The 11874-nt window shown below is 30.1% G+C and overlaps 3 protein-coding genes across 3 annotated transcripts; 2 read left to right on the forward strand and 1 right to left on the reverse strand.

Annotated features, from left to right (window-relative positions):
• Positions 1–1613: 1613 nt before the first annotated feature.
• LOC126554652 (uncharacterized) lies at positions 1614–2441 on the forward strand. Its single transcript, XM_050209709.1, has one exon. The coding sequence runs from the start codon at positions 1614–1616 to the stop codon at positions 2439–2441; it is 828 nt and encodes a 275-aa protein (XP_050065666.1).
• A 3946-nt stretch (positions 2442–6387) lies between these two features.
• On the reverse strand, positions 6388–8411 carry LOC126554654 (uncharacterized). Its single transcript, XM_050209710.1, has 3 exons — positions 8301–8411; positions 7921–8176; positions 6388–7280 (listed from the first exon to the last, which is right to left on the reverse strand). Exons 1-3 carry the CDS (start codon positions 8337–8339, stop codon positions 6388–6390), a joined length of 1188 nt encoding a protein of 395 aa, XP_050065667.1. The 5' UTR covers positions 8340–8411.
• A 2071-nt stretch (positions 8412–10482) lies between these two features.
• Positions 10483–11496, forward strand: LOC126554655 (uncharacterized). The gene has a single exon (XM_050209711.1). The coding sequence runs from the start codon at positions 10483–10485 to the stop codon at positions 11494–11496; it is 1014 nt and encodes a 337-aa protein (XP_050065668.1).
• The last annotated feature ends 378 nt before the right edge of the window (positions 11497–11874 follow it).

Here is an 11874-nt window from a genome sequence, read left to right on the forward strand (position 1 = left end):
AATTCTTAGCACATTATTTAGTTTCTAACAAAAACTCGGAAAATACAAAATATTCTTTATAACTAATATTTTTTTTTCTATTTTCTTATTCTTATTATTTCGTATAACTAAAAAAAATAAAACGGAAATCTACTACCTATAGTTAATTACCTATATATTATATTATATTAAATATCTCTTAGATCGTATATGATCTAAATTCTAAGATATATCTATCGCTATGATATGTGGCTGTATGTCTACATGTTAGCTACCATAAAATTATATTATGTACCTACAAACAATAATCAATATTACCACGATTATTATATAAAAGAACAAACATTATATAGATCTAGATTCTAGATAAATACATGTATATTAAAATACCTATTAAAATTGATTAAAATGGATAATAAATTATACAATTATAAATGAAAATTTAATAGAATAATTTGTATTTTCGGACTTTTTGTTTGTCCGACACTAAACATGTGTTCGGACTTTTTTCCATAGACTTTTTGACTGATTACCAATTAAAAAGTACTCATATATTATGATTTTCGTGTTAAACAATAATAAATACCTATAATAGTTAAATATAAATAAAGCTCTTTAATTTTTTTGGATTCCATAAAATATTTAGCATTTGATTATTGAAAATATAATACTTATTAGACATTATGAGTAGGAGATATTATTTAATATTTTAATTGTACTTAATTTTTAAAATATTAGATATATTTATTATTTATTAAGAGGACGCTACCCATGCATTTGTTGTCTCCGTCTTACACACACCTGATATAGCAAAATTTCGTTCACTAGTTTCAATAGTGTGCTGTTAGTTTTGATATTAGATTAAATTGTCCTATTATCAAACTTTTAGGTAAGAACATTATCTGTGCTTTTGGCGATTTTTCAATTTTTTCCAGCATACTATGAGCAAGTATGCAGTGAAATATCACAAATTAAAAATGTTCATATCCCGCTTGAGAATTAAACTATAGAATAGAAGCCAACGCTTAAACACAGATAATGTTATTATATAAAAATTGTATAATTGGTCAATTTACTCCAATATCAAAATTAACAGCCCACTATTGAAACTAGTGAACGAAATTTTGGTATATCGGGCGTGTGTAAGACGGAGACAACAAATGTATGGATAGCATCCTCTTAAAAAATAACTACTTTATTTAATAAAGGAAAATGAATAAATTAGGAATTTAGTATGTATTTGTATATTAATTGTAAATGTCAAATATGTTAAGGTTGTGTCCTTACACTCTATCATATTATAATAGCGGTGCTACTAAAATTCAGGTGTTTTTATTATATATTTCTTTTTGGTAACATTCATAATTTTGTTTTAGATCATTTTTTTCTTGATTCATTTACTGGATTTCTGTGATTGTGACTTGTGTTAAGGTAATTTTCAAATTAATTATTTTATAATATTATATACTCTAATTATCAGCTAATTTTGTATTTTTTTTTTTTGGTTGACAGAGGTAGCAGTTGTTGTTGTTTTTTTTTTTAAAAACTTTTAGTATTAAGGTTTTTTTTAGCTGTAAGTTTATTTTTATTTATTTATTTTTGTCTAATATATATATATATTTTTTTTTCATAAAATGGGACGTCCGAGTAAACGTACACAAAATAAAAAAGAAGCAATAAAAATATCACGCGAAAACATTGTTCTTCATTTGCAAGAACTTGAAAAGGATAAATTGAGAAAACAATTAAGCCGTGCGTCTGATGATATTGTTGCTACAAATCAAAGAAAATTGTTAAATTTAAAAAGTACAATAAAACGATTGAAAGACCCAGTTTTAAAGAAAGCTAATCAGATCGCCAGTCGTAAGAACAGGTCGAAGCGACTGCAAGATCCCGATTTTAAAAAAGCTAACCAGATCGCCAGTCGTAAGAACATGTTGAAACGACTGCAAGATCCGGATGTTAAAAAAGCCAACCAGATCGCCAGTCGTAAGAGCATGTTGAAACGACTGCAAGATCCCGATTTTAAAAAAGCTAACCAGATCGCCAGTCGTAAGAGCATGTTGAAACGACTGCAAAAACCGGATGTTAAAAAAGCCAACCAGATCGCCAGTCGTAAGAGCACGTTGAAACGACCGCAAGATCCGGATGTTAAAAAAGCCAACCAGATCGCCAGTCGTAAGAGCATGTTGAAACGACTGCAAGATCCGGATGTTAAAAAAGCCAACCAGATCGCCAGTCGTAAGAGCATGTTGAAACGATTGCAAGATCCAGTTATAAAAAATGCAAACAAGGTTGCCAGTATGAAGAACAGATTGAAACGAATGGAAAATCCAGTTTTCAAAAAAACATATCAAATTCAAAATGTTCGAAACATGAGAAAGCGAAGATTACCATCGGATAGTAGCCTATGTCAAAATGTATCTACTAAAAAAAAAAACACCAAATTCAATATCTTATAAAAAACGAGAACGGCAAAAAGCAAATGAAACTAGGCAGAAGGAAGATGTTTTGATATCTGAATATATTTTGAAAAGGTCTCAAGGTTTATCAGAAAAATGTTATTCGTGTCATAGATTACGTTTCCCATCCAGTGTCAATAAATGCAACTCTGATATCTTCAGTCGATTGGGAATGTCAATTCCAAGTGATCCCAAGAATACTGTGACGATATGTTCCAGTTGTCTTCCGCATATAAAAAAATCCAAAGTTCCTCCGTTGTACATAAGAAATGGTTATGAGTTAAACAGTGTTCCGTCTTCAGTTACGCAATTAAATCAAATAGAAAAACAAATGGTTTCCCTTAGATTACCGTTTATGAAAATATTCAAATGTCTTCGCAGTGATGGACAGCTAAAAATTAAAGGTAACGTTCTCAATGTTCCAATAGATCTGATTAAGACTACATCTATTTTGCCAATTCGTGCTGAAAATTTAGCTGCAGTTAAGATGATGAAGGTAAAATTAAAAAGAAAATCGTGCTTTTAACAGCATTATCTTTATCAAAATGTCAGACCATCATTAGTAGTATCAGCATTGAATGATTTGATTAAAAAACCTCTATATAAAGATGCTGTAATAGACAAAGATTGGATGGCGCATGTGTCAGAAACAACAAAAAGTTTAGAAAATAGCTCGGATCATGAAAGTGAAGAAACCGACGACGAAGACACAAATATTGAACCAATCAATCCGGGATCAATGGACACGATGATTGAAAACTGTGATTTTGTTTCTTTTGCACCAGGCGAAGGCATGAAACCGTTATCAATTCTTATTGATGACCATGCAGAGGAAAAAGCTTTTCCTGATTTATTTGGTGGGCATCCACGTACAAATAAATCACCTTTAAAAAATTACTCAAAAGTAGTAAGGTCTGAACTGCTGAACGTAGATCGAAGGTTTGCATCGGACTCATCTAACTTGTTTTTTAAATGCAAAGTATTAGTTCAAAAACTCATTGCAAGCAATGTGCAAATTGTTTTACGAAAAAACAAAAAAGGAAACACAACTGCGAATGACGTAGCAAATCCAGCTTTTCTAAACAAAATGATAGATAACGATCAAGGATACCGAATGTTACACAACGTACAAAATTCACCTTCATATCTTGCAGCGATGAGAAAAAATGTTTTTGCCATGGTGCGTCAAGAAGGTCAACCGACATTATTCTTAACATTTTGCCCTAGTGAATCAACTTGGACTGATTTGTTAAAGATTTTGTATAAACAGCGTTACTCCAAAACGTTGTCTGATGATACTGTCCTAACTTATGCAAAAAAATCAGATTTAATTCGACAAGACCCAGTTGTTTGTGCTACTTATTTTGATCATAGGTTTAGAGCACTTTTTAAATTGATCAAGTCCAAAAATGTTATTTTCAAAGAACACAGTGTGAAACTTTTCTTTTATCGTGTCGAATATCAACATAGGGGCAGTCCACATGTACACATGCTACTGTGGTTAGACAATGCACCTGTTTTCGACCCAGCCAAACCAGAAACTTTTGGTGCATGTGTAACACTTATCAACAAATACATTACGTGTATGGTAGACGATGGCAGTCCGGCCCATGAGTATTTGCATAAAAATACTTATAGTCATACACACACTTGTTACAGAACTGACAAAGACAAACAAATGAAAAAGTGTCGCTTCAACATACCATATCCGCCAATGAATGAAACCTGTATATTGACTCCGCTAACAGAAGACATAAGTAATCCGATCACAAGAAAAATTCGTATACTACAATATGAAAAACTTCTGCAATACCTCAGGGACTTCAAGGACAGTGATTCATCTTCAGATCCAACATTAGAAGACATTTTACAAAAATTGTCAATTAAAGATGTTAATGAATATAAATCCATTATTCGAACTGTTATCAGACGGCCAACAATTTTTCTAAAACGTACCATAAAACAACGAATGGTTTCTGGATTCAATGAAAAATTATTTCCGTTATGGCAATCTAACATGGATATACAGTTCATATTGGACGTTTATTCTTGTGTTAGATATGTAATCGAGTATATTGGAAAAAGCCAACGTGGAATATCAAAACTAATGAGAGACATTGTCGAAAATCTTAAGTCTTCTACTGATTTATCGGTTAAAGAACAACTGAAAAAAATAGCGTCAACTTTTTCAGGGAGTCAAGAAATCTCTGCACAGGAAGCAGTGTACACTTGCTTAGGTATGAAGCAATGCAATACTTCAACTGGGTATATATTTATAAACACTAGCCATCCTGATAAAAGAACTCGAATGTTAGGTTAACCAATGGCAGTTAGAGGAGAAATGGATCCAAAATCTGATGACATTTTTTTTGACGGTCTCAATGAATACTATTCATGTAGACCACACAGTCTTGAAGATGTAACTTTAGCAGAATTTGGCTCCAATTATGAGGTCCGCGGTAAAAAAAAACCGGCTAACAACAGTTCTGATTCTGACACTGATAATGAACCTGATACCACTTATCCAATTGACTCCACTCTAATCGGAAAACCAAACAAGTATATACATAAACGTAAAATCAGAAAAATCATACGGTATGTTAGGTTTAATGTGGATAAAAATGAACAAGACTTTTACAGAGAAAATATTATGTTATTTTTACCATGGCGCGATGAATAACCGATTTGTTAGATATTAACTGTAAACAAGTGTATGAAACAAACATTGATCAAATTAAAAAGTTATACCAACAGTTTAATAAAGTAGAAGAAACCCAATTAGACAATAATGAAATCCAAATAGAAGGGGAACAAGGCCGTAACAACAATCAGCTTGTAGACGATGAAGATTGGGTACCAGACGATGTACTAATAAACAGTGTTGTGTTTAGATAATGTTTTTGTATCTAGATATAGATAAGATGTATGAACTCAAAATATATCTAGATAGAGATAGATAATGATAAATTAAAATATATCTAGATATAGATACAGATAAAGTCAATTTTATCTAGATGAAAATGAGATAATTTTTTATAAATCTTATTCTTAAAACATGATTTTGTTAAATTTTATATTTTTCATGTTATGTATATAAAATATTATTACAAATATGACTATATATAATTTTAGTTTTAAATACTAATAATTATTTGTAAAATGTGTGTAATAATTTAAATAATCATGCCAACAACAATATCAATACTTACACCATTTTCTGAAAAGGAATACTAGTTTTGGAGATAGAAGCCAACTGATGGCAGAATACTTTGTATAAAGGTATATAATTATTAAACTATTATCTTGAATTATAATATATTTAAATGTTTATTATACAAACCAAATAGATTTAATAAAAAAAAAAAATCAATACTATATATAACTTTGTATACTTGTTAGTTTTGCATGTTTCTACAGCACAATAATTTTTCAAATGTGTTATCACCAAGGCGATTACGCCTCGAAGTTAAAACTTGTACTGCACCACTAAACAGTCTCTCAACAGGTGCTGACGAAGGAAGAGTTGTGTTGTACTTAATAAATACTTTTTTAATTACTGGATAATTATTTAACAAATCTAATTCCTTTTTTTTGAATTCAAAAATTTTATTACTTGTACTTGTACATTTGATTCATTTTCTTGACTTAAGTCAATTCCATCACTATGACATTCAGAGAATCATTTATTGAATGATGCGAGTATAAATTATCATAAAACTCTTTATCACTCGTACAATCACTTTCTTCATTTGCAGAGTCTGGCTGTATAATAGTTAAAATGGACATAGAATTACATTCTTCAATAAATATTTTCTTGCATAAATCTTTGTACCGAACAGGCACCCAATCCAATTTAAATTTGGATGACTAATCGAAGCAATTATGAAATCTTTACTTTTAGGATCATTTAGATAAAATAAAAAATTAAATCTCTTTTCTAGACTATTTATAATGTAAGACTCAAAGGTTTACAATACATTAACTGTTCAGATTGATTCAGTATCAGTAACTTTCTTAGCACTAATATAGTAGGAGCAACATACCCCAAGAAACTTTTTGTTTCACCTTGCAACTTGTCTAATGAAAAGGCTAATGGTTTCATAACCTTACAATATTCATTTATGAACCCCCACTCATTATTTTTCAATTTGGGCAAATGTAACTGTTCAAATATTATTCCTATGTTCATTTTGTGATCTAAAATTTTTTGGGTTGCATCGTATAATGAATTCCACCGGGTCACTACTGGAACTGGAAACTTGCACTTACAAATATCATACACTTTATCAGATGCTGCGGTACTTCGACTTGCTAAATTCCAAAAATTTGTCAATTTAGTAAAAGTAGATTTGGATATTTTGTTATAATTGTTATCAGAAATTTTTGAAATGTCACTTGCTGCAATTAAATTTAACGTGTGAGCACAACAAAGCATATGTCTTGGTAGACAAAGTGTACCATCGTTCTTTGTGTTTGATTCAGCAGTTAAAAACAAGTCATTGAATTCTACATTTTCTAAGTCAAAATTTGAACAGTCTGATCCACTGTCAGAATTTGAAGTAACAGAACTATTTTCATCAAAATTACCTAAATCATTAATTTTTCCTTTTTGAACAATGTTTGGAGAAGTAGAGTACACCCGGAATGCTTTTCCAAAGTTTGCAGCATTGTCTGTAATAATATGAGTTATTTTTGAATGTTCAATGTTGTATATTTGTGTTATTTTTGATATAACTTCGGCAATATTTTGGTAGTTATGGCTTCCCTTAATTCGTTTACATCCAAGGACATATGAATGCCGGACAAATGTTTCTTCATCAATTAAGTGACATGTCATTCCTAGAAATAGATCAAAATAACATATTCAGTAATTTAAAAAATAAACTAAAAAGATTGCCTCATTAGTTACTACCGAATAGGAACAAAGCTATTTGATCACGGGGACAATTGTATGTAAAAAAAAAAATATATAAATCAATCAATAAAAATATTTGCATTGAAATTTAAAAAATATATTATAGTAGGTAGATCAATATTAAAATATAATAAGAAAAATAGTTCTGCTGATTTATATTTATAAATTATAAAACTATTATAATTTATAATATAACTAAAAAATATGGTATTGTATCATATTAAACCTAATCATTTGTTATTTAATATTATATATTACGTCAAGATAGAATTTTAACTAAATTATTAGCATATTATAAGTATTTATCTGTATAAATAAAAATATTGATCATTTTTTAATATAATAATACAAGATTTAGATTTTAATTTAATTTTTTAATTTTTAACATTAATAACTAAATATTTTACATAATTAATAATTTGTTGATATTTAAATACTTATATACATTTTGGACGTATTATAATAAATAACTTATAAATTGAGTGATTTATATACTATCTTTTTTTTATTCCAACTGTCTACATTCAAATGACTACATCTAAGTGTTCTAAATCAAGTAATTACCCATGTAACTTCGGTTGTTTGTACTCCATATGTCAGCTGTTGTACAAATAAAACTATTCTTTACTATCAAATCCGTTAACATAGATACGTATGTTTCATATTTGTAATCTAAATGTTTTGAAAGTTGTTTTCTGTTGGGTATAATTGTGTCGTTTGATCCAGTAAGTCCAACAATCAAACGTTTAAAACTCTGTTTTTCACATGTCCTTAATGGACACATTTCGTTGACAATATAATCAAATACTAAGGACTTAACCTGAAAATAAACAAAATATATTATCATTATTATCAATTACTAGAACCTGGAACTTGAGGTCCTAAAAAAGATTTAAAAATTGCACAAATAAATATTAAAATTACAAAACTAGCAGAATAATTACCATTTCCTTTGTCACTGTTTTTGGACGGACATCAAACATTTTTGTTTGAACAGAATTAGAATTATTTTTACTTCTAGTTCTGGCTATCTCTACTTTAGAGAGTAAGAATGAATGTTGACTCTATTAAAACAGAAAAATTGAATAATTATTTTAATGTTAATGATATGTAGGCTACTTTATGCTTATGTACCTATGTTATAGTTTATTAATTATTGGTGTAGTACCTACTGGATATATGTAATGTATGACAGTATAATAGTCATAACTATTATAATTTATATATACACAATATAAACCTATTATAGTTAAGGTACTATGAATTCATTAATTAACTTTGTAGTTATTCTACTTGATAAAATATTTAAAAAATATATAGATACTCATTTTCTAATAAAAAAAGTAGGAATAGGTATGGGTATATATTTAAAATTTTAATTCGGACAAAGATATTTATTTAAAATTATTTAATTATTAAAGCTAACTATTTAGAATATTTTGTAAAACTAGGTACATTTTTCAAATTGTAATATGGACTATGGTTACCTAGCTTTAATACATAAACTAAATAGTAATAATAATAATAATTTAGGTACCCATTAGGCAAACTAATAAATAATAATAGGATTTATAAATTATAAATACAAAATATGAAACATTACACACTAGCATCTATATTCAATGTGTAGTTGTGAAAATTGTATAAAACACTATTAATTGTAGATATCTACAGTATTATTTAAAACTTACTTTAATATGACTCAATAAATTTCCACTTGACTTGGTAGACGCACTTATAGTCTTATGACAGTTTAGACATGATGCTATTAGCTTTTCACCATCAGTTGACACTAATTTAAAAAATTCACCAAACAAATATTTAAATTTAGTTATGGCCGTTATAGACGGAGTTACTGGTTCATCTGGCGGATCATTCGTATTTTCTGCTGTGTCTGCAAGGCGAGATCTCTTAACACATCGATCAGTCGATGTAACGTATCGATCCATGATTTAAAATTTGATCAAGCGATTCAAGCGAATAGATTAAAAAAAATTAACTGACTAGTGTCACTACTCACTAATCAATCAGTAAAAGTAGACGAAGAAAACACATGGATATAGATTTTACGCGGACTTCGTTGATAGTGATACTTTTCTATGGGTAATGAATAATGATAAATGAAATAGTTTAACTTGCAGTGATACAGGATAGGTTGTTGGGCGGTAGGGAGTGGAACTGGTGGTTTATTCTTATTAGTTATTGGTATTTTTAAACTATAATAATATCATTATTGCCAGTACTATCAAGTTATTTTTAGACCTCAGACTTGGATTATATAATATAATATACACAAAGCTTATCTGTTGACGTTTGACGAGGACCAACAATAATAATTTCTAGTATCTAATATATATGTTATATGTACCTATAATTATTTCATATACAATAAATTATAAAAATAATATCGGAAAATATGATGTTCGTGTATTTTTCAAAGACTACATCTCTAGAACAATCTAGATAAATTCATTTAAATGACGAAGTTTTCTATCTTAGATGGCAATTAGATACCAATTATGTAATTTATCTAGATAAGATAAAAAATACGATTGTTTTATCTAGATGAGGTATCTAGATAAATTTATCTAACTAAATTTAGCTTAGGCACAACACTGCTAATAAACGATGTTGGAGATTATGTTGAAAATACAAATACATCAGATGTAGATTCACCTAAAGATGGTGGTAAGATAATAGTGCACCTCATAGACAATGAACAGTTTAAAGACTTAATCGGATGTCTAAAGACGGTCAACGCCAACTCTTATATCATACAACTAATGTCATAAGAAGTCAATTATGGGGAAAAGGTCATACTGCGATGAAAGTATTGTCACTGGACCAGCGGGAGCTGGAAAGTCAATGCTTATACGAGCATTAGCACAATCTGTAATTAGGATAGCAAATCTTAGACCAGATATAGATGATCTGTCACTTCCTCCGTATTGCTGACAGCACCAACAGGTAAAGCTGCATATGGAATAAGGATTAACACTTCATTCCGCTTTCAAACTACCATTGAATCAATTTGCCGGATTATTACCAAAGTTAAGTTCAGATATTTCAAATACACTACGTTGTCAGTTTGCCAATGTAAAACTTTTGATAATTGATGAAATTTCCATGGTTGGCATAAAAACACTGGGATACATTGATCAACGATTGAGGTCTATATTAAGAATAAATAAACCATTTGGTGACATAAATGTAATAGTGTTTGGCGATTTCTTTCAATTAGCACCGGTATTAGCAACACCATTGTACGATAGTTTTGAAGAAATATTGTCTAAATTTCCAAGTGCTGTAGAAATGTTATCGATTAAATCTATTTGGGAAACATTCAAGTTTTATGAGTTGACTGAAATAATGCGCCAAAAAGATGACAAAAAATTTGCAATAATGTTAACAAAGTTGGCCAGAGGACAGTTGGAGGAAGCTGATGTAAAATATTTCCAAAATCTTATAATCCACCTAGACATTACTTTTCAACCACAAGTAATGCATCTTTGGGCTACTAATAACGAAGTCGACGAAATGAACAAGAGAGTGCTTAACTCTATGAATCAAGTTAGTTTCATATCCGAAGCCATTGATACGTCTGCGAAACGATCGGATATTGAATCTGCCAAGAAACTGCCACGACAAAAGACTATGGGTTTAGCTTTAAGATTAGTTTTAAAAGAAACAGCTAAATACATGGTGATAGCTAAAATTTCGACCGAAGACGGCATAGTGAACGGTGCAATCGGAGAACTCATGCAAATAAACAAAGGACAGACTGCAGGAGGTAAAGAAGTTGCAAAAGGGGTTTGGATCAAGTTTGATGAGCCAGAGGTGGGGTCACTAACCAGACAGAAGATAAGAGACAAACTTAAACCCGAAGGCGAACACACAGATGATATGTGCAAGTGGACACCAATTGAAATCATAAAATTAGAATTTCAACTCGGTAATGCAGAGCACCATAAAGTAACTAGAATGCAATTGCCCTTAGTAGAAGCTTTGGCATTGACGGTACACAAAAGTCAAGGTGCCACATATCAATCTGTAGCATTTCATATACCTCAAAAACTCTTGGAGTGCAATATGTTATATGTAGGATGTAGTCGAGCAACTTCGGCTCAAGTTTGCGTATAGACTACTTTCCTGCAAAGCCACCAAAACCTTCTGCAAAAGTTGAACATGAAATGTGCAGACTCAGGACACCAAGTTGTGCTCTTATTCCGCGCTTTTCTAGAATTGTGACACACAACATGCCACTCTCCTGCATGTCACACAATATAAGGTCTTTAAAAAAATATGAAGCTCATATTAATGCGGATATCGTTCTTTTACAATCTAAAATAATGTTCTTCCAAGAAACTGGTTCAAAATCAACTGACACATATACCATTAAGAACCATACTGAATGCTGTAGAATAGACAGTATACATGCAAATGGTAAAATTGGTTCTATTTGTTTTGTTGGAGAATCCATTAATCATAAAGAAATAACCTGCAGCACAACATTGCTTC

This window comes from Aphis gossypii, unplaced genomic scaffold (assembly GCF_020184175.1).
Source record: "Aphis gossypii isolate Hap1 unplaced genomic scaffold, ASM2018417v2 Contig00572, whole genome shotgun sequence".
Taxonomy (NCBI): Eukaryota; Metazoa; Arthropoda; class Insecta; order Hemiptera; family Aphididae; genus Aphis; species Aphis gossypii.

What these genes read in the sequence shown, in the direction of transcription:
- LOC126554652 (XM_050209709.1), top strand. Translation starts at nt 1,614, where the DNA reads ATGGGACGTCCGAGTAAACGTACACAAAATAAAAAAGAAGCAATAAAA.
- LOC126554654 (XM_050209710.1), bottom strand. Translation starts at nt 8,339, where the DNA reads ATGTTTGATGTCCGTCCAAAAACAGTGACAAAGGAAATG. An exon ending in AAACAGTGACAAAGGAAATG is followed by an intron (nt 8,177 to 8,300) that starts GTAATTATTCTG and finishes GTTTATTTTCAG; the next exon opens with GTTAAGTCCTTAGTATTTGA. An exon ending in AAACAACCGAAGTTACATGG is followed by an intron (nt 7,281 to 7,920) that starts GTAATTACTTGA and finishes ATCTATTTCTAG; the next exon opens with GAATGACATGTCACTTAATT.
- LOC126554655 (XM_050209711.1), top strand. Translation starts at nt 10,483, where the DNA reads ATGGTTGGCATAAAAACACTGGGATACATTGATCAACGATTGAGGTCT.